Raw genomic sequence first — 24,851 nt, forward strand, 5'->3', positions numbered from 1 at the left:
AATTAATCTTTAAAGGTTAAGAACTATAATTCGTTTTCTAATGAACTAAAAAACTTTTATTTTTATTTATCAAAATTCTACTTACATTAATAATGGATTGAAAACTTGATCATCTCCACTATCATCTTAACTTTTATTTCAATAATACTTATTACAATTAGAATAATCACATTACACAGTTGCTAATGTTATTTAATAAGTATTTTCTCCTATTTCATTATCTTCTGCTTGAATTAAGTCCATTGAAAATCCTGTGATATTCAACTTTGCTTGATTTGAGTTCGTCAGGAATCCCGTGACCCAAGGGTGCTTCTGGTGAGATAAGGTTCGGTCTGTTGCCGCACAAATACTACCATCAACTTGTTCCCACCATAATCGACACCTTCTCCCCTAAAGGGTTTCCTTGATAGCATAACCAATTTGATCCCGTGATCGCATAACCATAGCAAAAAAATTCTTTTTACTCTCAATTGGGAAATAAATTTTGTAGGTGATGATACACTCCCCAAATGACAAATGAAATATGTTAGTGTCTGAGCTCCACCAGATCACTGTTAAACAAAACATACCTTCAAATTATCAAAATTTCTAACTAAAACACAAACACACACACACAAAATCTTCTCTCCCCGTTTTTTCAACACTTAAAATTTTTAAAATTTTTATCATGTTCTCTCCCTACAACTAATCCCAACAATTTCTCCCTTCATCTCTTCAACATAAAAAAAAAAATTACTTCAGCATATGTTGATCTCCATTGGGTATGGGTATATATAAACATCGATGCTGTTGCACAACCTAGCGACACCCAAAAATTCATATTTACTGACATCAATGTCGCTAACAAGAATGGCGGCACTAATTTTTTCTTTTTTTATAAATTCATTCGGTATCGTCAAAGAGAACGATGACACTCATTAAAATATTAATTTTTTTTCTTTTTCTCTCAGAATACTCATATTTTTAACACAAAAAAATTATTATTATTTTAAAATAACCAATCATTGGGTCATTATTAGGGGTGGTGCCGTCAATGGGTATAGCGGTACCAGAGTGCACTGTAAAAAAATGTCATTCTTGTACAAGATTTTGAATTTGGGTAATTTGTAATTAATAAATTCTTTTAAGTTAGTTTCTAAAAAAAGCCTAAATAAACTCAAATTAATATATTTGTGTTGAAGTGAAATCTTGAAATTTATGCTTAAATTAAGTTAGTTTTAGTTCTAAATGTGATATCTCTTGGTCGGAATGTATCAAATCGTCCCGAGTAAGGATGTTACAACTGGATACTAACTCAATTAAGAAATTACAAAAATGACCTTCCGTATTTAAAACAAGTTATATTAGTCAAATGTACTTTTAATATTTTTAATTTAAAAATAATAAAAATATACATATGCTGAATTTGAACCCTTGGCAATTAAATTCTATCCTTACCACTCAAATTCTAATTTCATTTTATCTATAATTTAATTTAATTTTAATGTGTTACATATGGGTGTTTTAAATACGAATATTAATAATAATACCGGTGGTTAACCTTGTTACTATTTTTAAGCTACGCTGTAATTGTTAAAAAGGCCGAACGATTATCAAAATTAGGGTTTATATTTTAAAATAAATTTGTTGGATTAGGCATAGAAACCTATCAAAGCTTCACCGGCACAAAGTTATCGGATATTTCTTGCTCCACTGTCTTCGACTTCGCTGAAGCGCACTGATTCGACGTTACTCTAATTGAACAAATTGCGTCTAATCGACCTCTCTCTGCTTCTCGGATTTGAGTTTGAGCTCTTGCAAGTTGCCGCACTGAGTCAGGTGAGCCTTACCTCGCTCTTATTTTTCATCTTTGTTCATGTTTCTCCTTTCAAGGCGTTTCGATTTTCTTTAGATCCAATTTGTTTCGATATTCAAGAACGGTTCGCCGAGGGAGGGGGTATTGAAGGCGCCTTTTCTTTTTAATAATTGATTCTGTAACTTCTTAAAGTATGGCTAGAAGATACAATGAATCGAGTGGCGATGATTCGAGAGATGAGAGTGGGGAACATGGTAATCGTCGCAAAAGGTATTCTAGGTCAGATAGGGAAAGGGGAAGACGAGAAAGAGGAAGAGAAAGAGAACATGGCGATAAGAATGGGGAGAAGAGGCAGAGGGAAAATTCTGGATCTTTTGGAGAAGAAGAAGACAAGCGTGCTAATAGAGATAGGAGCGAAGAAAGTGAGAGAATTCATGCTGATAATGGTGGTAAGGATAGGCAGAGAGAAAAACGTCCTAGATCCTCTGATGAAGAAGATGGCAAGCATTCCTATAGAGATAGAAGGCGTAAAAGAGAGAGAATTCATGACGGTGATGATGATGGTAAGGATAGGCGGAGAGAAGAAGGTTCAAGATCTTCTGATGAAGAAGATGACAAGCCTTCCTTTAGAGATAGAAGGCATGAAAGAGATAGAATTCGTGATGGTGAAAATGATTCCAAGGCTAGGCGGAAAGATGCACAGGAGGAAAGTTCTGAATCTTCTGATAAGTCAGAAGAAGAGAGGCGAGCCAAGAGGGACAGGAGTGGAAAAAGGGATAGACGTCATAGGCATGACACTGGACATAGGGATCGGCATAATGATAAGCAACGGGAGGAAGATAGGTATAGAAATAGGGACCGGTGGCGTCATTCACGGCATGATTCTGATGATGATGATGATCGCGGAAGAAGGTCCCATAGAAATACAGAACGTGAGAATAGAAGTCAAAGGAGAGACAATGATAATCAGCCAAGCCGTAGAGACAGAGATGATAATAGCTTTAAGGAGAAAGAGGAAGGAGAAATCAAGCAGAAACAACCAGCTTTTCAGCAAACCAACTTGAATGGTGATACCTCGAATTTAGGTAGGAGTGGAGGAGTTTACATTCCTCCATTTAAATTAGCTAGAATGATGAAAGAGACACAGGATAAGAGCAGTGTTGAGTATCAGCGATTAACATGGGATGCCCTCAGAAAAAGTATCAATGGTCTTGTTAACAAAGTAAATGCTACTAATATCAAGAATATTATTCCAGAACTCTTTGCTGAAAATCTTATTCGAGGAAGAGGTCTCTTTTGTCGTTCGTGCATGAAATCTCAGATGGCATCTCCAGGTTTCACTGATGTTTTTGCTGCACTGGTGGCTGTTGTTAACACCAAGTTTCCTGAGGTGGGGGAGCTATTGTTGAGAAGGATTGTTTTGCAGCTTAAGAGAGCATATAAGCGGAATGACAAGGTGATTAATTGCCTCTTCACTAATTCTGATGATTTAGGGTTTTTTTTTCTTTTGTGTGTAACTGACTGTTTCTTGTATCGGACAGCCTCAATTATTGGCAGCTGTTAAATTTGTAGCTCATCTTGTGAACCAACAGGTGGCTCACGAGATTATTGCTTTGGAACTACTCACTGTTTTGCTGGAAAATCCTACTGATGACAGTGTTGAGGTAGCTGTTGGTTTTGTTACTGAATGTGGTTCCTTACTTCAGGATCTTTCACCAAAAGGCCTACATGGTTAGTGTTACCATTTGAATCATGTTTTTCCAATGCAGTACTTTTACCCATATTACTACGATTGATACTGGTTTAAGTTCCATAGTATTATGGTGTTGGAATGCTGAGATGTATGTATTGTCTTGCATTTTGTTAATTAGACATGTAATGCATGACAAATCATTTTTCCTTGGGGATGTGCTTTTTTCTTGCTTCAGCTTTTGGAATATACTAAGAACTTCATTTGGTTGACATCCTTAAGTGTGGTTACAATGCTGGTAAGTAGTATGAGTTAGGTTTTGAAAGAGTCACTGTATACTGGTTTTAAAAATATTTCATCCTCAATCGTGAAAAACGATATCTTTTTTAATTTTTCACAAGCTTACTTATTTTGCATTGACCGCTGCAGGAAGCTTTTTACAAATCAATAATAGAAATTTTGTTTAATCTGAATGTAATTTTCTGTGAAACAAAATTGAGGAAAAAGTTTTATCTATTTCTTCTCTCTACTTCGATGATTCTAGTCTAGTGGTATCTTCTTCGACATATTTGTTTCCATTGTCAGTTAATGTTTCCTGTTGTGTTTACAGGTATTTTTGAGCGTTTTCGGGGGATTCTTCATGAGGGAGAGATAGATAAACGTGTTCAATTTCTTATAGAGGGCTTATTTGCTATAAGGAAAGCAAAGTTTCAGGTATGATTTCCCCCTAAATAATTCTTTGAGAGTCCTGTGACAATTTTAAGGTCACATATCTTTTTATCAAACAAAGGAACGGCTTATCATTTTGTATTCTGTTTATTCATTTGCAGGGTTATCCTGCCGTTCGTCCAGAACTAGACCTTGTTGAGCAGGAGGACCAATTAACTCATGAGATCTCTCTCCAAGATGAGATAGATCCGGAGATCACCCTTGGTATGTCTCAAAATGTATCTAGCTATTGATGAACTGTACCTGTTTGATTAATTCCGTCTGGTGTGATTGTGAATACCTGTAATTGTCCTCCTGGCAGACATTTTTAAACCAGATCCTCAATTCTTGGAGAACGAAAAGCGCTATGAAGAGTTGAAGAAAACCATCCTTGGTGAGGACTCCGAGGATGAAGAGGGTTCAGATGCAGGTTCAGGTGATGAGGAGGATGATGAGGATGACGATGAATCTGATGAGGAAGATGAAGAGCAGATGAAAATACAAGATGAGACGGAGACAAACCTTATAAATCTCCGGAGGACAATCTACCTGACAATCATGTCCAGTGTAGATTTTGAGGAGGCTGGCCACAAGCTGCTGAAAATTAAGCTTGAGCCAGGGCAAGAGGTAAGGTGATAGAAATGATTGTGTAATGTAATAGGTCAATCAAAGCTGTTTCTCTTTCCCTGAAAAATGCACTATTACCTTTCTGGCATTGCAATTATCTGTGTTTTCCCCCTATCCTCACTAAACTGAGTAGCCTAACTTTTCTAACATCCCTCACTAAACTGAATAAATTTTCTTATTTTATAATGTTGCATTCTAAGAAACCTTTTACCTTGATTTTGGTTTTTCAGATGGAGTTATGCATTATGCTCTTGGAATGCTGCAGTCAAGAGAGAACTTACCTTCGATATTATGGCCTTCTGGGGCAGCGGTTTTGCATGATCAACAAAGTCTATCAGGAAAACTTTGATAAATGCTTTGTTCAGCAGTATTCTATGATCCATCGGCTTGAAACAAACAAATTACGTAATGTGGCAAAGTTTTTTGCACATTTACTCGGCACTGATGCTCTGCCGTGGCATGTTCTAGCCTACATACGCTTAACCGAGGAGGACACAACCTCATCTTCTCGTATATTTATCAAGATCCTCTTCCAGGTAAGTTAAAAGAGTAAGCTTTTATGTTGATTTTGAGGTCAACTAGTTGATATATACTTTTTAATTGTTATTGGTAAAAGCTTGTATGTTGATTTTCGTACCTGGTAATGGTACAGGAGCTGTCAGAGCATCTTGGAATCCGCAGACTGAATGAACGGCTCTCAGATCCTACAATGCAGGACTCGGTTGAATCTATTTTCCCGAGGGATAATCCCAAGAACACAAGGTTTTCGATCAACTTTTTCACTTCCATTGGGCTTGGTGGTATAACTGAGAATTTGCGTGAGTATTTGAAGAACATGCCCCGGCTTATCATGCAACAACAAGAACCGGCATCTGAATCAGAATCGGGTGATGAGTCTGGGAGCTCTAGTTCATCGGATTCAGAAAGTGCTAGTTCAGAGTCAGAGCCGGAGTCAGATTCGTCAAGTTCTGATGAGGGTGAGAGGCGCAGGAAGAAGAGAAGGAAATGAGGTATAATGGCTGCTGCTTAAGTGAGGTGTTTAGTATCAAACTTGTGTATGATATATGTCTTACTTTCTGATATATATTGCATGTGTTGTTTTTATTCCTTTAGCGGCACTTTGGAATGGATATAAGAACAATGTAGGTGTAATTTTGTATTGGTTTAGAGTCGGATGATTAATGACCACTGTTTTCCAACCTTTTTAAGATTGGGATTTGGGATACTTCTTGCTTTTCAGAGAATAATTCTTTAATTCCATAGTTATTACATTTTCCCAGCGGATGTATCTATACCTCCCCCTAACTAATTGTGGACTGAGCTAAGCTATGGCATTTATTTTGATTTTCGGGGGTTTTTTGGACGACAAATCTTTGGTCTCTCAATATGTTCAAAAACTTATTTATGAACTCTATGGGTTTACAATAATCTTTTAGCATTTCATAGCCAACTTCCCTTTCGTGTCATGTATTGAACTTTTGCTTCTTTGTTTCTTTCTCTTTTTTGTTTTTGTTTTAATTTTACGTTTTAAGCAAGCGAAAAAACGTAAATTTATAAAAATTTTGATTTTTCTAAAAATATAACTACAATTCTTTTCTACAATTAGCTTTTAGTATGTTATTCACAATTATTTCAACTTTATTTAAGCTATAATGATTTAATTTAAAGATTTAAGTTATTTCAAATTTATTGTGTTCTATTTTCTGTAATTTTTTAATAATAGTATATGGGATTATTTTTTGGTGCATTGCGAGTGGGAAGAAAAAAATTTCACAAGCAAGGATTAAATGAAGACAAGTATCTTAAATTATATTTAAAAATTTAAAAATGGATATATCTGTATCATACTATCCGAGGAGCAAAGGCTCATTCGAGGTAGGCAGAAGAATGCTCTCTTCTTCTTTGGGAAAACCACTGGGTATAGTTATATGTCCATCAAATTGTAGGAGCATTCGAAACCCAAAGGTGATTTGGAGTTAATCGATTTAGGGTGTGATTATTTTCTTTCAAAATTGGAGAATAGTGAAGATTATGAGTATGTGATTCAAAGAGGGCTATGGTTCATAGGACGGCATTTTTTCACAACTCAAAAATGGACCCCAAATTTCAGGGCATCAGAAGCCTCTTTCGACTTCGTAGCAGTCTAGATACGATTGTTGGAGCTTCCCATAAAGTATTACAACACACGAATTCTCATGAAAATTAGGAAGACTAAATGTGGATAAGTGAACGAGGTATGTTTGCAAGGTTATGTACTCAAGTGTTTTTTACAAACCATTGAAATTTTTTGTTAGAATTGAAGAAGACAATAAATACAATATGAAGGGATTGATACCTTGTGCTGTAGATGAGGAATGATTGGTATAAGATTGAATTTTGCGTTTTAGTTCATACAAAATCTTTGGACAACGCTACACAGACAAAAAAAAAAAAAAGCAAAAAAAGAAAGAAGGGAAAGCATATCTCAGAAGCTCATGGTGAATACAACCCTATAACTCTGGCAAAGGCAGATAAAATACCAACAGAGAATGCTTACAAGCCGTAGATCTTATACCAAAAAAGAAAGTCCAAAATAAGGTTGAACCTAGAGGACTAAATAAAGGAATAGTCAAAGCTCCAAAGATAAATTTTTGAACAGGGCTCTCTGCTCTAGGTAAACAAAAAAATTGCAAAGAACACTTTCCAACAAGTCAACAGAGCCCTTTTAGGAGAAATCCCCACAATAACCAAAAAGAAACTCTGATGACCTAAAAAGTTTCCTTATTGAAGATAAAAAAACTTGGCCTCCAAAATTAGTCTTGCACAAATGAAAAAAGAAAATCAAGAACCAAGTTAGGGGTCTAGTGCAAAGATATACCTACAATATTGGGAGAACACTATTTTCAATCTTTTTGGAGATGAAGGAAATCTTGGTGAAGATTTTCCTTTCCAAGGGTTTGAGAAAGGATTAGAGGGCTTTGTTAGCAACAACAATAGAAATTTATCTAAGAATTGAAATAGTTTTACTGAGTATACCAAGAATCAGTTTAGGTAAGATGTATTGTCGAAACCACCAACAATGGACCCAAAAGAGAATGATCAATGGCCTTATCAAAGACATGAATGGAGCCCAAAAAATGAAGAGGGTGTGCAAGTTGAATAAGGGAGGGGATGAACCAATAGCAACACTCTCATTCTTTTTCAAACAAAGAATCTTCAAACATGGCACCCTCTCATCCCACCAATGTTCAATGACTCTTGAGGAGAGAAGAGAGTAGTAGCCAAGAGGGAGAGAGAATACGTCAGTCCATTTCACTTAGGGACAGACAACATTGTCGTCATTCGAGGCCACGGACGAGGTTGGGAGGAAAACTGGAGAATGTACCATACTAGATTTTACCCCAATTGTATTAACATCTCCAAGACTCCCCCTCTCATAATCTTATATTATCAACCTAGAAATGTGGTGACAACTAATGGGTGACAGAAGGGGTTGTGAAAGTGCACCTAGAAAGTAGTCATGAGTTTATTTAGAAATATTGATTGGTCAAAGGATAAAGGAGTTTCACTTAAAATTAAATTCCATGCTGATACAGGACCTCGAAGCAATGTTGCACAAAATAAGGATAAAGCCAATAAGGATCTTGTGTCCAGGCCGGGCAAGAATGATGATGGACTTGATAGTGTAGTTGCAGAAGAAATGCAATTCCTGTAGAAAAATGGGAATTAATGAAAAAACCTATAAAAATAATAAGAATAGACGGTAGTAAAACTATTATACATTATAAAGTTAAAAATTTACCAATCTACATAAACAATGTTAGATTTGTGATTCCTAAAATTGTATGTTTTCCTAACATGAAAGGAGATATATTATTAGGAAATAATTTTATATGTAAATATTTACCTTTTACTATAGATAAAAATTGTATTTGGTTATCGGTAAAAGATGATTTTATAGAAATTCAATTGAAGAAAATAATAAAATTGTGTGTAATAAAAATTTACACCTATTAAAATTAATTAGTAGTTTATTACTAATATTTGTTGATTTTTTGAGTGAGCGGAAGGGAATATAGACTCTTTGATTACAAAAGGAAAAGGTTACAAAAGAGAAAACTGAAAAGTAAAGTATTTGGTAATTTACAAGATCGTATTCTAAAAGAAAGATAATGCGGAATTTACAAGATGCTATACAATTGAGCTTTCCTCCCTATTTATAGAGGAATTCAAAAAATTCTATACAATTGTATTTTGAATCCCGAACAGTGTTTCTTATAAGGATTCAGTCTTCAAATGGATGTGGCTGCTTCCACGCCTCATTGTCTTCTTGTATTTTAGAGGCTGTTTACCTCTATCCATAAGGCCTACTAAAAAAAATCAGCAAATATTAGTAATAAACTACTAATTAATTTTAATAGGTGTAAAATTTTTTATTACACACAATTTTATTATTTTCTTCAATTGGAATTTCTATAAAATCATCTTTTACTGATAACCAAATACAATTTTTATCTATAGTAAAAGGTAAATATTTACATATAAAATTATTTCCTAATAATATATCTCCTTTCATGTTAGGAAAACATACAATTTTAGGAATCACAAATCTAACATTGTTTATGTAGATTGGTAAATTTTTAACTTTATAATGTTTTAGCAGACATGGACATTGAAGAATTTCCATCTAATATTCTGCAACAAATCAGAAGTACATGGGAAAATTGTCATCAAGATATATCTACTATTCATCATCTTGATGGATAGATCATGATGGAAGCAACCATTAATGAAGAAGACGAAAAGTCTTAATCAAATCGTCATCAAAACAATGATGAAGACAAAAGAAGAAAATCCAAGTGCAGACAAACAAGTCTTGCAACGTGGAAGCTATCATCAAACCAATGATGATGTAAGCAATGATGGAAGCTACCATGACACAAGCAAGTGATGAAAGCAGCCATTAATTGAAGCATGTAACGTGAAAACAACCAGGTCCATGCAATTAAAGATACAATAAGACAAATTAGACGTGGAAGCAGCCACATCCATTTGAAGACTGAATCCTTATCAGAAACACTGTTCGGGATTCAAAATACAATTGTATAGAATTTTTTGAATTCCTCTATAAATAGGGAGGAAAGCTCAATTGTTTAGCATCTTGTAAATTCCGCATTATCTTTCTTTTAGAATACGATCTTGTAAATTACCAAATACTTTACTTTTTAGTTTTCTCTTTTGTAACCTTTTCCTTTTGTTAATAAAGAGTCTATATTCCCTTCCAGTTCTAGTACTTCCAAACCAGTTAGTACTATAGAGTATATGTCATCAGGCAATAAATTGTATTTTAAAAATAACTGTATAACCAATACAAATGAAAATTTAGTTTTACCTCTAGTTCTCAACGGAAGATGAAGAGGATAATATTTATAATAGGATATTATAATATTTCTCCCCGTGATATTTGTGATGAAGATGGTCATATAGCTAGTAATTGTCCTAATAAAGGGAAAATGCTAGAGAAATGATTAAAAGTCTTGAAGAACAAGATTTAGAAATATGTTATCAAAAGGAAACAAATCTGAAGAAATTTTATATGAGTTAATATCGAAATGATTACGATAGTAACGATGAATATATATTTATGTTTAATCAGAAGTAGTTCTAATATAATCTCTAAATTGAAAATTAATTTCAATATATGTATAATATTTCTTGGGTTGAAAATTTGAAAGAGTGATAATATCATTTTCCCAATTTTCATTTGTTGAATAATAGGTTTTATTTTTTAGAATTTTCTAATAAAATATATTTTCCTCAATATCGCTTTTATTTTATAAGGAATTATTTCCTTTTATAACTTATCTGTAAAAAAATTCCTTTGTGAATATTAAAACTAAAAAATGAAAATATAGAGTTTTGGAGAAACCAATACTTTCATAAATTACCCCCACCTTGGGATGAGATATGTATAAACAAATACGTATCTTATTTATATAAGCACTGTAGAAACTCAGGGCTTTCAAGAGATAATATAGATACTATAGGTAATAGAATTAACTTTTCTTCTATTACAGATCCTCTAATAGAAGAGTGTCTTTGCCTTAGAATTCAGACAAAAAATTCTGATATTAATGATTTGGCAGAAGATCTAGCAATCAGCTGGACTTCCATTAATGATTATACAAATACTGTTGAAGTAGAAATAAAAGAGATTAATAATAAAATTATTGAACTCTTTGAACCAAACAGGTCCACTACTGAAATACAGCCAAAATAATCCTATTACGCCTGTATGTAAATTAGACTGAATACCTTCAATAAGTGCTTTTATTGGATTTTCAAATCTTTTATCTGAAAGGACAACTATAATAGGAATATCATGACCTCTTCTAAATAAAGCTCTAATAGTAATCATGATTATACCTAAATGAATATATCTAACTTGAGGATATTTCTTTTTGATCCTTTTGATTTGAATTGTGGTTAAACTTTTTAAAAGGTCTTTAGGAGTTCCTATTTGACTTAATAAAAGCTCCTTTTGTTCTTTTCCTTTCTCAGACTCTTCCTATCGTCTAAGAAATTGAAGGACATCACATTGAAAAGTTCCTACAAAATAATTTAAGAACTTTTCTTTTGACCATGTGTTGTTGTTTACAACAATAGTCATAGACTGTGCCCTGATATTTTTGATGTTAGTATAAATAAGAATTATAGAGGGGCTAGGAACCCTAAATTGCCTTGAATCATTAGAGACATGGTAGTGGTCCACAATCAGGGATGGATCCAAGGAGGGTGCAGGCAACGGTCGCCCTCCTTGGAATTTTCAGATTTTTAAATTTTATATATAAATTATCATGTATTTTAAATTTGATGTCCACATTGTATAACATTCGTCCCCTTAGCCAAATTGTATTTCATATAATTCACCCCCTTGGCTAAATTATATTTCATACAATTCACCTCCTTGGCCAAATTGTATTTCATATAATTTACCCCTTTAAGCCATAAGGTTATACTTTATATTAACAAAGTATTTTTCAATTTTAATTATATAACTTTAATAATAATAATCAAATATTAATGTATGATGGACCTTAGAAGACTAAATTTAAAGGCCCAATATGGACTTTAAAGTCAAATTCTAGAATTAATTAATTTGACTTGTACCTATACATATTAGGTGATTTTCTTGTATTTTTATTTGTATGCCTTATTAAGGAATTATCGTACTCTGGTAAGGTGTAGACATTGTCGAGAGAAAAAGAAAGGAGTTTGATGTTAAGACTGAGAGCACAGAGTAAAAAAATACAAATTATCTCCCTTTCAACTCCTTATGCAAAAGTTCTCTCAGTAAAAATACAAATTATCTCATGTCCACTGTAACAACCGAACGAGCATTTTCAGCCATGAAAATTGTGAAGATAAGGCTTCACGATAGAATGAAGGATAATTTTCTTTCAACTTGGTGGCAAACATCAAAAAGGAGATAGTTCGAGAATTTTCAACAGATTCTATCATTAATGAGTTCAATCTTATTAAAAAGCTGAGGGGGCAATTTAAGATACCTATTATTGTGAAATAGGATTAATGCCAAGTTTTTTTAATTTTATTTTTGGAATTATAATGATATTTATGAAAGTTTTAGTCTAATATTAGTTTTTTTTTTCATATTGGAAAGAAATATTTAATTTTATATAGTGTGATTTTTTTCTTTAAATTTTTTACAGTTAAATCGTTCGTGTTTTAAAAAAAAATATTAAACTGATTTGTTTGATAAGAAAAAAAAGTATTCGAGAAGAATTGACACTTTCTTATGTTAAAAAAATGTTCAGATTTAGAAGTTTCCTCCCCCTAGAGTAAAATCCTGGATCTGTCCTTATCCACAACCCATTGATGATTGTAGTGACTGAAACAAAGGATGAGTGTGAGGATGTTAGCTTCACTATAAGCCAAATCGCCTTTGATGCTTGGATTGATATTCATACCATTGGACATCAAAGGGGGTTTGTGGCTGCTTTGGAGGTCGAGTTTACTAACTATCAATCAGCTATGTGCAATCGAGCAGGAAATACATGCCTTGGTCAAAGTATGTTCCTCGAATGTCACTTGGTTATTATCTGCCATATATGCCAGTTCTAAGTTTAGATATAGAAGAATGCTTTGGAAGAATTTAAAAATGATATCTCAACAAAGGAAGATTCTTTCCTCCTTCAGCTAGTCAACCTTTGAAAGTATGTTGTGTGGTTATGTTTACTACTCATTTGAAAAGAATGTTGCTCTCATTCTCATGTTATGTGATATTATGACATATACGATTATTCATGACTATTAAAACGTGATGTTTTGATACATCGTGATAATATGTGATTTGCATGTCAAAACATGCCTATGTGATACTAAGTGTTAAATGATTTGATGAGCATGATTTACATGCCTAAAGTGTTTTTTGTATCAAAGTGAAAATATATTTATTGTGGCCATATCACATGCATGGGGTTGGGACATATGTTAGGAGGAAGTACTGGTAGTTTATCTGCATCACTGGTGGCTTATGGTTGCATGTGAATATGATGTGTGAATTGTGCAAGTGTACATGTCGAATCAAGTAATGAAGTGATGAGTGAGTATTGTTCCCAAGAGGATTGGATGAGTGTTCTTTGTCTAAGTTATCAGAATTGAACAAAAAAGAGAAATGTACCAAATGATGTTTAATGAAATTAAAATGAGATTAACACATTAGAAGTGAGAGTAATGGAGTATACTAGTTACCATTGCAACAAATCAAACAAGAGTACTAAGGATTTTAGCAAGGTTGGAATATTGGTCGTGAAAGTTGGGATTACTAAGGGATCTGTTCTAACTCATGACCAATGCCGTGGAAAAACTATGGCGAACTGACTACTCGATTGGGTACTAATGTGGTTTACCTCTGTTGAAAGAGAGACCTAGGGTTACTCACCCCTAAGGCATTATATGTCTATAGGCTCGAGATTAGCAACTACTACTAAACCTGAACCTTCTAAATCATAAAAGGTAAGGCTCTATGTCTAGAGTTTACATGAGTATTTCACTCAACACTTACTTATATTACCCAACTTCGGTCTAGGTAACCTAATTCTGTTGGTGTCAAGCTACCTTAAGACTTATTGACCATTTAAAGAAAAAAAACCATTGGGTAAAGTAGTAATATGAACCATATTAATCCATAAACATTAATCAAAGTTAAAACATCATCCAAAGAAAACCCTACCCGTATTAAGTTAGCTTATGGCTGGGCTACAAAATATCATCATTATCCAAAAATATCAGTTTAGAATAGAAGAATTGAAAAAAAAATGTAGAGGAAGAAATCTAGGTTTCAAAACTCAATTCCCCCCAACTTGGCGTCTTGTTGTTCATCTTCACCAAAGTTCACAGTCAGCTCAACTTGCTCTTCTTGCCACAATAAGACCTCTGTCCAAGCTCAGAAAAATTTACTGTCTCTCATCTTCTTTTTATTGCCTTTTATAATTGGGTTGTCCTTTAGGGTAAAAGACATCAGCCAATATTTGTTTTTTTCCCTAATTTTGAAGTGAATATTCTCCATTACACGTGCATGTGGGAGACCAAATGCTGAGTGCTCTCATTTTTGACTAGGTGTTGGTCGTTTTCTTCACCGACATTGGCATGAGAACCTCTCATAATGTCTCAGCATACCTCTAGCCTCTGCTATCCTTTTCCCTTAAACTTGCCATTCAGCCACAACAAGACCTTTCTGTTAGAGTATGTAGAAAGATCAATCATGAGATGGTTGTAATAACATACTTGATTTATCATGTTTATTAATATAAGACGTTACCATTATTATTTCAGTTTCTTTTCTGTGTGTATAAGTAAACTGTTTTATAATAATGTCCTAAGAATAATATGATTATTCTTAAAAGTTCCTTAGTCAAGTATTATTGTTGGATAGGACAACGATAATGCATTAAGACTAACATGTAGTTGGTTGATGATAAAGAGTTGTCATTGATATGGAATGTCGAATCGATACATGAATATGTGTGTTAGAGAACAACATATTGGGTGACCGTTATGAGTATGTTTCTTGGATTATTATGTAATTGTCACAACATTACTCATAGTGATTAATATGTATATGATCCTTAGACTTGAGATCATCATAATCCCAACATCGTGAGTTGTATATTTTGATACGATCAAGCGCATAATTATGGCGGTTGTTCTATAAAGGTGATGTTGGATATACCACGATCTATGTAGAGGGTATGGTTGATCGAGATAGGATAAGCCCTCCTACATAATGGGAGTAATATCTTAGGCCACTTGATTGAGTGAGACTAGAAATGCATGGCCATGCTCAAATAAGTTGATATGAGATGTCATACTTATTTGTATATCGTAGTCTGCTTAAGATATCAAGGAACATGGAATGGAGTACGCAAGTGTGACTATTCCATGACTTGTGTCCAATCTAGAGATAAAGGACTTAAGGATTATTGCATAAAAGATTAATCATGAAAAGGTTAAATCGAATCATGATTTCTTGTGACTTAGGTAGCAATGATGCATTGTTAGATGCCACTCATTGTTTGTAGCATTGGAATCGTTCTAGTATTACTGCTAACGTTATAGGAACCTACAGGGTCACACCCTATAGTTGAAATGAACGGAATAAAACATAGTTGATATTGTGTTTGGTTGTCGCTTAAATTAAATTAATTATAGAATTAATTTAATTAGGTAATCAAATATCGAACACATTATGTACAAGGTTGTTGTACGCATTATGAGAACATGAATTTGGTTAGTATATAAATTCAAATAAATATATGGTTTGCCGAAATTATATTATAATTAATGTAGTTATAATTTTCGGTTTAAAATATTATTATATTTATTTTAATTTCAAGAAACCCTAAAAAAAGATATATAGGAATCCCGTTTTTCTTTGCTTGGGTCTAGCAGCCGTAAAAGAAAATTCTTTTCAAAACTATTTTGGGGATTCCTTCCGTTCATAATCAACTGGATAGATTACGTAGAGGCCGGGGTCACGATAGATTGCGGCTTGGTTCGATAGTAGATCAGACTACTCGTTGTTGAGGCGTTGCTGTCTACTCAGAATAAACATTCAGTAATTTTGTAACCTTTATCACCCCGATTCGTTCCTCAAACATGGATCCGTGGTTAGGATCGCTGAATTTTTAATTTTTTCGCTACGCCGTAGAGGTGCCGGAGATCCAACAGTGGTATCAGAGCCACTTGTGTGATACGGACTCGGGTTTAAATACTTGGGTGATGCAATTGTATGAGATACATGCTTTAATTTTATTAAATTTCTGACTGTTTAAATCGTTTAAGAGTAACCTGATAACCGTTCCTTTTGACAATGGATTAAATGTTAATCATGGTGTTATGGCCTATTCGGTTTTATGTTATTACTGTTAAGTGTTAATAGATCTATAATGGTGCGACGGTGGTGTTGACAGTTTCCAGTAAGAGTTAACTGGTTAATGGAACAAGGGTTGTTCCGGCATGAAACCTCAGGGATTAAAATCCCGAAAACACGATTTTGTTGATAAAAGTTATCAAATCGTGAGGTTTCATTTGAATGGGGTATGCGGTTCGTACCCCCTGCTCCCATCTTCTTAAAGTATGTTTTATAATAAATAAAACTTGGTGGGCCATAAAAGTTGAAAGGATATGTTATAATCCATCTTAACAAAAGTTGTTTAATCATGTATGCTATTTTTGACATGCATGGTGTTTGAAATGCATAGTTATAGCCAAATAGCCCATTTGATAAAAGGTTGTAATTTTATAAATACGACCTGCGTGTCGTGCCTTACTACTATTCTCTTGTATTTCTCTTCTCATCTTACTCCCTCGTATGTAAAACGAGTTTCTGCATATTATAATTTGCAAGAGTTGCTGTGGACTAGCCGAGAAGGAAGATGGGCCAACCAGTATGGATTGATAGCTTGAGAAACGGCTTACACCTTTAGGTTTCCTTTTGGTTCTCCTATTGGCTTGGGTTGCACCACCTTAGTTTATGGGCTATAACTATTGCATTTATTTATTGCTTAATTCATGTATGAGATGCTATGGATGTCTAAAGCATGCCAAATTTTAAACATGTTAAAATTTGATAATAATGAACCACATTAATTGATGAGATCAATTAAATGGCTAAATGAGCTAATGTAAACCATAATTGGTGAGATGAAACGATCTTAATAAAATCCCTCTATTAAAATATTAAGTCAACATAGCCTTCCAATTTTACCCTCGTTAAGGCCTCGATCAATACTATGTAGGTTCTGCTAAAGCGAAGTACTAGTATTTATCTTGGTTAAACGCGAAGAATAAACAAGTGATATTCGTGGTTAAAATTGGTTAATGACTTAACTAGGTTATTCTAATAGGATTAGAAACCTAGAGGCAAGTAATTTGGATAAGTCATAAGATGATTAGAACAAGAGTTGTTCACCAAACTTTAGGAGTTACATATGATGTAATTAGAAAGTGTTGCTTACCTAGATAACCATAATCTTGAGAGTAAAGCCAAAGCTGACTTAAGAGGAGGTGAAATATGGATCCTTAACCAACTTGAAATAATTTTCGAGAAAGTCTTTCCGAAACTAATATATGAGGATATTAGTTTTGTAATAAAATAGTGGGAACATCATTTAATTAAGTCCTTTTAATGATTGATATAAATTTGATAAATTTTCACACGCATAATTTTATTGTTGTAGATATATTATGGCTGCAAAAACTAATACACTCTCATTGCGATCGGTCCTTGAGAAGGAGAAGTTGAATGGTTTAAATTTTCTTGACTGGTTCCGTAACTTGAGGATTGTCCTCAAACAAGAACAAAAATTATATGTCATTGAACAACCAGTTCCTAATGAACCACCCGCTAATGCCTCGAGGGCTGATAGAGATGCTTACAAGAAGCATCTCGATGACATGGTAGACGTTGGATGTCTTATGCTTGCCACTATGAATCCTGAGCTTCAGAAGCAACATGAGGAAATCGTTGCTTATGAAATGATTGAGCACCTGAAAGAACTTTATCAGGGGCAAGCACAACAAGAGAGGTTTGATATCTCTAAGGCCCTATTCCATTGCAAGCTGGCTGAAGGAAGCCCAGTAGGACCTCATGTCCTTAAGATGATTGGCTATATTAAAAGCCTGTCTAAGCTTGGGTTTCCATTGAGCCAAGAGTTGGTCACTGATGTTATTCTGCAATCGTTGCCAAATAGCTACAGCCAGTTTGTCCTCAATTTCTATATGAAGGAAATTGATAAGATTCTGCCACAGTTGCTCAGTATGTTACGAACTGCTGAAGGCAACATGAAAAAGGTTGGACCCAAGCCTATACTGATGGTCCGTAATAACAAGGGCAAGGGAAAGGCCAAAGTTCAGACAAAGCCCAAGGGCAAAGGTAGGCCCAAGCCTGGAAAAGTAAAGGCTGCATTGAAACCTAAAGGTGGGGTGGCTAAGGAAGGAAACTGTTTTCATTGTGGTGTGACTAGACATTGGAAGCAGAACTGCCCTATCTATCTTGAGGAAGTCAAGAAGGCCAAAATAATCGGAACGTCTGCTTCAAGTATTTATGTTATTGATATTAATTTATCAACTACTACTTCATGGGTATTAGATACTGGTTGTGGTTCTCACATTTGTACTTCTATACAGGGACTGCAAAGGAGTAGGACTTTGGCTAGAGGAGATGTGGACCTACGAGTTGGAAATGGAGCAAAAGTTGCTACATTACCTGTGGGAACATATAATTTATCTTTTCCTAGTGGACTTGGTTTATGTTTAGAGGATTGTTATTATGTGCCAAGTTTGACTAAAAACATTATTTCAATTTATTGTTTAGAGAAAATTGGTTTTGAGATAATTATTAAGAATAATTGTGGTTCCTTTTATCTCAATAATGTTTTCTATGGTTCGGCACAATTGATTAATGGCCTCTATATTTTAGATCAAATGAATCCCATTTACAACAGAAATACTAAAAGATCAAAAATAAATGACTCAAATGAAACTTATCTATGGCATTGTTGTTTGGGCCACATAAGTGAGGAACGCATATCCAAGCTCCATAAGGATGGTCTCTTGGATTCATTTGTTTTTGAACAATTTGAAGTATGTGAATCTTGCTTATTGGGAAAAATGACTAAATCCTTTTTTACTGGTAAAAGTGAATGAGCTAGTGATTTATTGGGCCTAATACATTCTGATGTATGTGGGCCAATAAATACACAAGCTAGAGGAGGATTTCACTACTTCATTACTTTCACTGATGATTTCAGTAGATATGTGTATGTCTATCTCATGCGCCATAAGTCTGAATCCTTTGAAAATTTCAAGGAATTCAAAAATGAAGTACAAAATCAACTAGGAAAAACTATTAAGACACTTCTAACTGATCGAGGTGGGGAGTATTTGAGCTTAGAGTTTGATGATCTTTTGAAGCAATGTGGGATTGTCTCACAACTTACTCCTCCTGGTACTCCTCAATGGAATGGAGTTTCTGAGAGAAGAAATCAAACTTTGTTAGACATGGTTCGATCCATGATGAGTCATGTTAATCTGTCGACTTCTTTTTGGGGTCATACACTTGAGACAGTTGCTTTCACACTAAATCGTGTTCCATCTAAATCGGTTCAAAAGACGCCATATGAGATGTGGACTGGGAAACGTCCCAGTATGGCTTATGTTAAACATCAGACGTCTACTAAGCTTGAACCCAAATTTGAAAAATGTGTTTTTGTGGGGTATCCAAAAGAAACCAAAGGATATTATTTCTTTAATCCCACTGAGAACAAAATACTTGTTGCTCAGACTAGTGTCTTCCTAGAGAGAGAATTTGTTTCTAGAAAAGGAAGTGGGAAAAGGATTGAACTTGATGAACTTTGAGAATCACAAAATATCACTAAACGAGAGATAGAACAACAACAAGTTCCACAAGGGATTGAGGAACAAGTAATTGCTGTAGAAACACAACCACCACGTAGATCTTTAAGAGAACACCAAGCACCTGAGAGATATGGATTTCTCATTACAACGCATGGTGACGTTCTACTTATAGATCAAGATGAGCCTAGGACTTATCAAGAAGCGGTGACGAGCCCAGACTTTGAGAAATGGCTTGAAGCCATGAGATCTAAGATGGATTCCATGTATGAAAACCAAGTATGGACTTTGGTTGACCCACCCGAAAGGGTTAAACCCATAGGGTGCAAATGGGTTTTCAAAAAGAAGACCGACATGGATGGTAATGTACAAACATACAAGGGGCGATTAGTCGCTAAAGGTTTTCACCAAGTTCATGGTGTTGACTATGATGAAACCTTTTCTCCTGTAGCTATGTTTAAAACCATCAGGATCTTGCTCGCTATAGCTGCATTTCATGACTATGAAATTTGGAAGATGGACGTCAAAATAGCTTTTCTTAACGGGAAACTTGAAGAGGATGTGTACATGACACAACCTAAAGGTTCTATCAATCCAAAGGATGCTGGAAAGGTATGTAAGCTACAAAGATCCATTTATGGGTTAAAGCAAGCTTCTCGAAGTTGGAATCTTCATTTTAATGATGCAATCAAAGAGTTTGGTTTTATCAAAAATGAAGATGAGCCATATGTTTACAAGAAAGTTAGTGGGAGCACTATAACATTCTTGGTACTGTATGTGGATGACATACTTATCATAGGAAATGACATACCTACCTTGCAGTCTAGTAAGACTTGGTTAGGAAGTTGTTTTTCTATGAAGGACTTGGGCGAAGCCACTTACATCTTAGGAGTAAAGATCTATAGAGATAGATCATGACGACTACTAGGTCTAAGCCAAAGTACATACATAGATAAAGTACTGAAAATGTTCAGTATGGAAGAATCTAAGAGTGGATTCGTACCTATGAGACATGGTATTTCACTCTCGAAGGAAATGTGTCCTTCAACTCCACAAGAGAGAGAACGCATGAGTAAAATTCCATATGCTTCCGCTATTGGATTTATCATGTATGCCATGTTATGTACCCGTCCAGATCTCTCATATGCCTTAAGTATGATGAGCATAAACCAAGTAGATCCCGGTGAAGGTCACTGGACCACAGTCAAGAATATCCTTAAGTACTTGAGAAGAACTAAGGATACTTTCCTAATATATGGAGGTGAGGAAGAGTTAAGTGTAAAAGGTTACACTGATGCCAGCTTCAAAACTGATAAGGATGATTCTCGATCACAATCAGGTTTTGTGTTTTGCCTTAATGGTGGTGGTGTGAGCTGGAAGAGTTCAAAGCAAAGTACAGTAGCTGATTCTACAACAGAGGCCGAGTATATTGTAGCCAGTGAGGTAGCAAAAGAAGTGGTTTGGATCAAAAAGTTCATTACTGAACTAGGGGTTGTGCCTAGCATGTCAGATGCTATAGAACTCCGATGTGATAACAATAGAGCCATTGCACAAGCTAAAGAACCTAGATCTCACCAGCGATCCAAACATATACTTAGGTGCTACCATCTTATTCGAGAGATTATCGATCGAGGGGATGTAGAGATATGCAGAGTACCTACAGAAGATAACAATGCTGATCCCCTGACCAAGCCTCTGACACAGCAGAAGCATGATCGTCACACTAAGTCGCTTGGTATTAGATATATAAGTGATTGGTCTTAGTGCTAGTGGGAGATTGTTAGAGTATGCCCAAAGATCAATCATGAGATGGTTGTAATAACATACTTGATTTATCATGTTTATTAATATAAGGTGTTACCATTATTTATTTCAGTTTCTTTTCTGTATGTATAAATAAACTATTTTATAATAATGTCCTAAGAATAATATGATTATTCTTAAAAGTTCCTTAGTCAAGTATTATTGTTGGATAGGACAACGATAATGCATTAAGACTAACATGTAGTTGGTTGATGATAAAGAGTTGTCATTGATATGGAATGTCAGAATCGATGCATGAATATGTGTGTTAGAGAACAACATATTGGACTGACCCGTTATGAGTATGTTTCTTGGATTATTATGTAATTGTCACAACATTACTCATAGTGATTAATATGTATATGATCCTTAGACTTGAGATCATCATAATCCCAACATCGTGAGTTGTATATTTTGATACAGTCAAACGTACACTGTAACTGGTTGTTCTATAAAGGCTGATGTTGTATATACCACGATCTATGTAGAGGGGTATGGTTGATCGAGATAGGATAAGCCCCTCCTACATAATGGGAGTAATATCTTAGGCCACTTGATTGAGTGAGACTAGAAATGCATGGCCATGCTCAAATAAGTTGATATGAGATGTCATACTTATTTGTATATCGTAGTCTGCTTAAGATATCAAGGAACATGGAATGGAGTATGCAAGTGTGACTATTCCATGACTTGTGTCCAATCCAGAGATAAAGGACTTAAGGATTATTGCATAAAAGGTTAATCATAAAAAGGTTATATCGAATCATGATTTCTTGTGACTTAGGTAGCAATGATGCATTGCTAGATGCCACTCATTGTTTGTAACATTGGAATCGCTCTAGTATTACTACTAACGTTACAGGAACGTACAGGGTCACACCCTATAGTTGAAATGAATGGAATAAAACATAGTTGGTATTGTGTTTGGTTGTCGCTTGAATTAAATTAATTATAGAATTAATTTAATTGGGTAATCAAATATCGAACACATTATATACAAGGTTGTTGTACGCATTATGAGAACATGAATTTGGTTAGTATATAAATTCAAACAAATATATGGTTTGCCGAAATTATATTATAATTAATGTAATTATAATTTTTGGTTTAAAATATTATTATATTTATTTTAATTTCTAGAAACCCTAAGAACAAGATTTATAAGAATCCCGTTGTTCTTTGCTTGGGTCTAGCAGCCGTCAAAAAAATTCTTTTCAAAACTGTTTTGGGGATTCCTTCCGTTCATAATCAACTGGGTGGATTACGTAGAGGCCGGGGTCACGATAGGTTGTGGATTGGTTCGATAGCAGATCAGACTACTCGTTGTTGAGGCGTTGTTGTCTACTCAGAATAAACATTCGATAATTTCGTAACCTTATCACCCCGATTCGTTCCTCACACATGGATCCGTGGTTAGGATCGCCGAATTTTTAATTTTTTCGCTGCATCGTAGGGGTGCCGGTGATCCAACACTTTCTACAAGCAATTAAAAGTAAAGATGCAATAAAGTAATCACCATCTGAAGCTCTTAGATGCATTTCTTTATTGAATAGAAATGATTATACAATTACCTAAAATGAAGCTAATTTTACTTAAGTACAGGCAATTAATTAAATCTAAAAGTATTAATTATAACTCCTTTCAAGAGTTATCACTCCCCCAAACCTGAATTATTTCTTGTCCTCAAGCGATGCAATGCAACCTAACAACTAATGCATGCTCTAATGCACTTCATTGCCTGTACTTACATTATCGAGTTGATTAAATATTGCCAATTTTTAGTCTTCAAAATACCCTACACTCAAGAATATGTGCAATTTGTCCAATTAAAAGTCATCAAATCCAGAAATGCAAGAACATTTCCTTAAAATCAGAATTTCCTTAAGTGCAGTTGTGTGCATTCGATTGTATTTAGTCAATTCTTAAAGAACTTATGAATTCTTGGTCTAATTCACTTATTATCACTTTCAGCTTGAATTTAGCTAATACTTTTCCCATTTATTGCTTCACTCTTTGTTTTTGGGAATTCATCTTATCACACATGCCTTTCTACTTGGAAGTGAAGATGGAGCAAACACCAAACTCCCAAGCTACTTTGAAGTCTTGCAAAGCGGAGTGTCCCAAAATTACTTTAAGGTACTCTTATCTGAAATGTTTTTCTTCCCAATAGTACAGACTGAGCAAACACTAAACTCTTAGGCTACTCAATTAGACAGAAATTGGAGTCTTTACTACAAAACTTAGCTTAGCCTTTCATTTGCTACATTTGTGCATTTCAACTCAATGATGTCTATAAGAAACTATGAGTTTTAGTCCAAAAATTTCTAAGGTCATTAAGGATTAAATGAATACAATCCAAGTGTCATAGATATGATTGAGAATCCTAACCTTAGGGGTCAGTTCTATTCATTTCATTTCTATATCTCGCAAAAAATTTTAAGGACTTTTTTCATCACTGGACTTCACTAAATTAGCTATCATGCAATCAACACAATAATGCTATAACAAACAATTCTTTAGTACTTACCAGAATGCATGAAATGCTATGGAAATTATGTCTATAAGGATAACATATAACAATGAATGATGCAATGTTAAACTAAAATCTAAAATGCATGCTACACCTCCAAACCTAAGGGATGCATTGTCCTCAATGCATGAGACTTAAAATTAACAAAATGCAGTGTGATATATTTATTTAACAGAGGGTAAAAAGAAACTCACTAACGGCTTGTGGTGATGGTACTTCACTACCTGTGGGTTGATTTTCTTGCTATACACTTGTATCTTAGCTTTCTTTTAAGTGACTGAATGAGTGGTTACTCCTCTTTTCATTGTGAGACTCAGTGACATTATCCATGATTCGATGGATTTCCCGTTCTTGTTCAAACATAGCTTTTGTTGGCGGAGGTGGGACAGCTTTAGTACTGTCCTTCTGTGGTGCAGGTGTAGGGGTGGTTTCATTTCCATTATTTCTTTGTAATTCCTGCAATAACTGTACACTAATAAAAAATATAACGAAAATTTAAAAGGACATTAAGTAATTAAAGATGAAAACCGTAAAAACAAAATTGAAGTAAAACAAAAAAAGAAATAAAGACAATAAAGCAATGTTGAGCTTAAACATCTCTAAGGTCGATGGATTGTTTGTCTTGATTTACATGAGCACCCCAGTAATGCTTTAACCATTGTCCATTGAATTTAAATGTGAACGTCGTCTGCATATCCTTGACGTCAATTGTTCCATGAGGGTATATTTTGGCTACTTCGAAGGGACCTGACCAGCGGGATTTCAATTTGCTAGGGAACATT

The 24,851-nt window shown here is 34.6% G+C and overlaps 1 protein-coding gene across 4 annotated transcripts; it reads left to right on the forward strand.

The window, feature by feature from the left end:
- The first annotated feature begins 1,597 nt into the window (after positions 1 to 1,597).
- On the forward strand, positions 1,598 to 6,045 carry LOC105793955 (uncharacterized). Of its 4 annotated transcripts, none has more exons than XM_012622873.2 (8): positions 1,598 to 1,818; positions 1,892 to 3,251; positions 3,337 to 3,526; positions 4,096 to 4,199; positions 4,316 to 4,418; positions 4,516 to 4,820; positions 5,051 to 5,356; positions 5,473 to 6,045. In XM_012622873.2, exons 2-8 carry the CDS (start codon positions 1,989 to 1,991, stop codon positions 5,827 to 5,829), a joined length of 2,628 nt encoding a protein of 875 aa, XP_012478327.1. In that variant the 5' UTR covers positions 1,598 to 1,818; positions 1,892 to 1,988; the 3' UTR covers positions 5,830 to 6,045. The 4 variants fall into 4 exon arrangements, with proteins under 4 accessions (XP_012478327.1, XP_052484193.1, XP_012478326.1 ...); XM_052628233.1 differs by having other exon boundaries at positions 1,988 to 3,251; XM_012622872.2 differs by having other exon boundaries at positions 1,598 to 3,251.
- Positions 6,046 to 24,851: the final 18,806 nt, after the last annotated feature.

This window comes from Gossypium raimondii, chromosome 3 (genome assembly GCF_025698545.1).
Source record: "Gossypium raimondii isolate GPD5lz chromosome 3, ASM2569854v1, whole genome shotgun sequence".
NCBI classification, from domain to species: Eukaryota; Viridiplantae; Streptophyta; class Magnoliopsida; order Malvales; family Malvaceae; genus Gossypium; species Gossypium raimondii.

Excerpts from the sequence above, each read along its gene's own strand:
- LOC105793955 (XM_012622872.2), top strand. The coding sequence starts at position 1,989 with ATGGCTAGAAGATACAATGAATCGAGTGGCGATGATTCGAGAGATGAG. Across the intron at positions 3,252-3,336 it reads CATATAAGCGGAATGACAAG|CCTCAATTATTGGCAGCTGT; the intron begins GTGATTAATTGC and ends TGTATCGGACAG. Across the intron at positions 4,419-4,515 it reads AGATCCGGAGATCACCCTTG|ACATTTTTAAACCAGATCCT; the intron begins GTATGTCTCAAA and ends TCCTCCTGGCAG.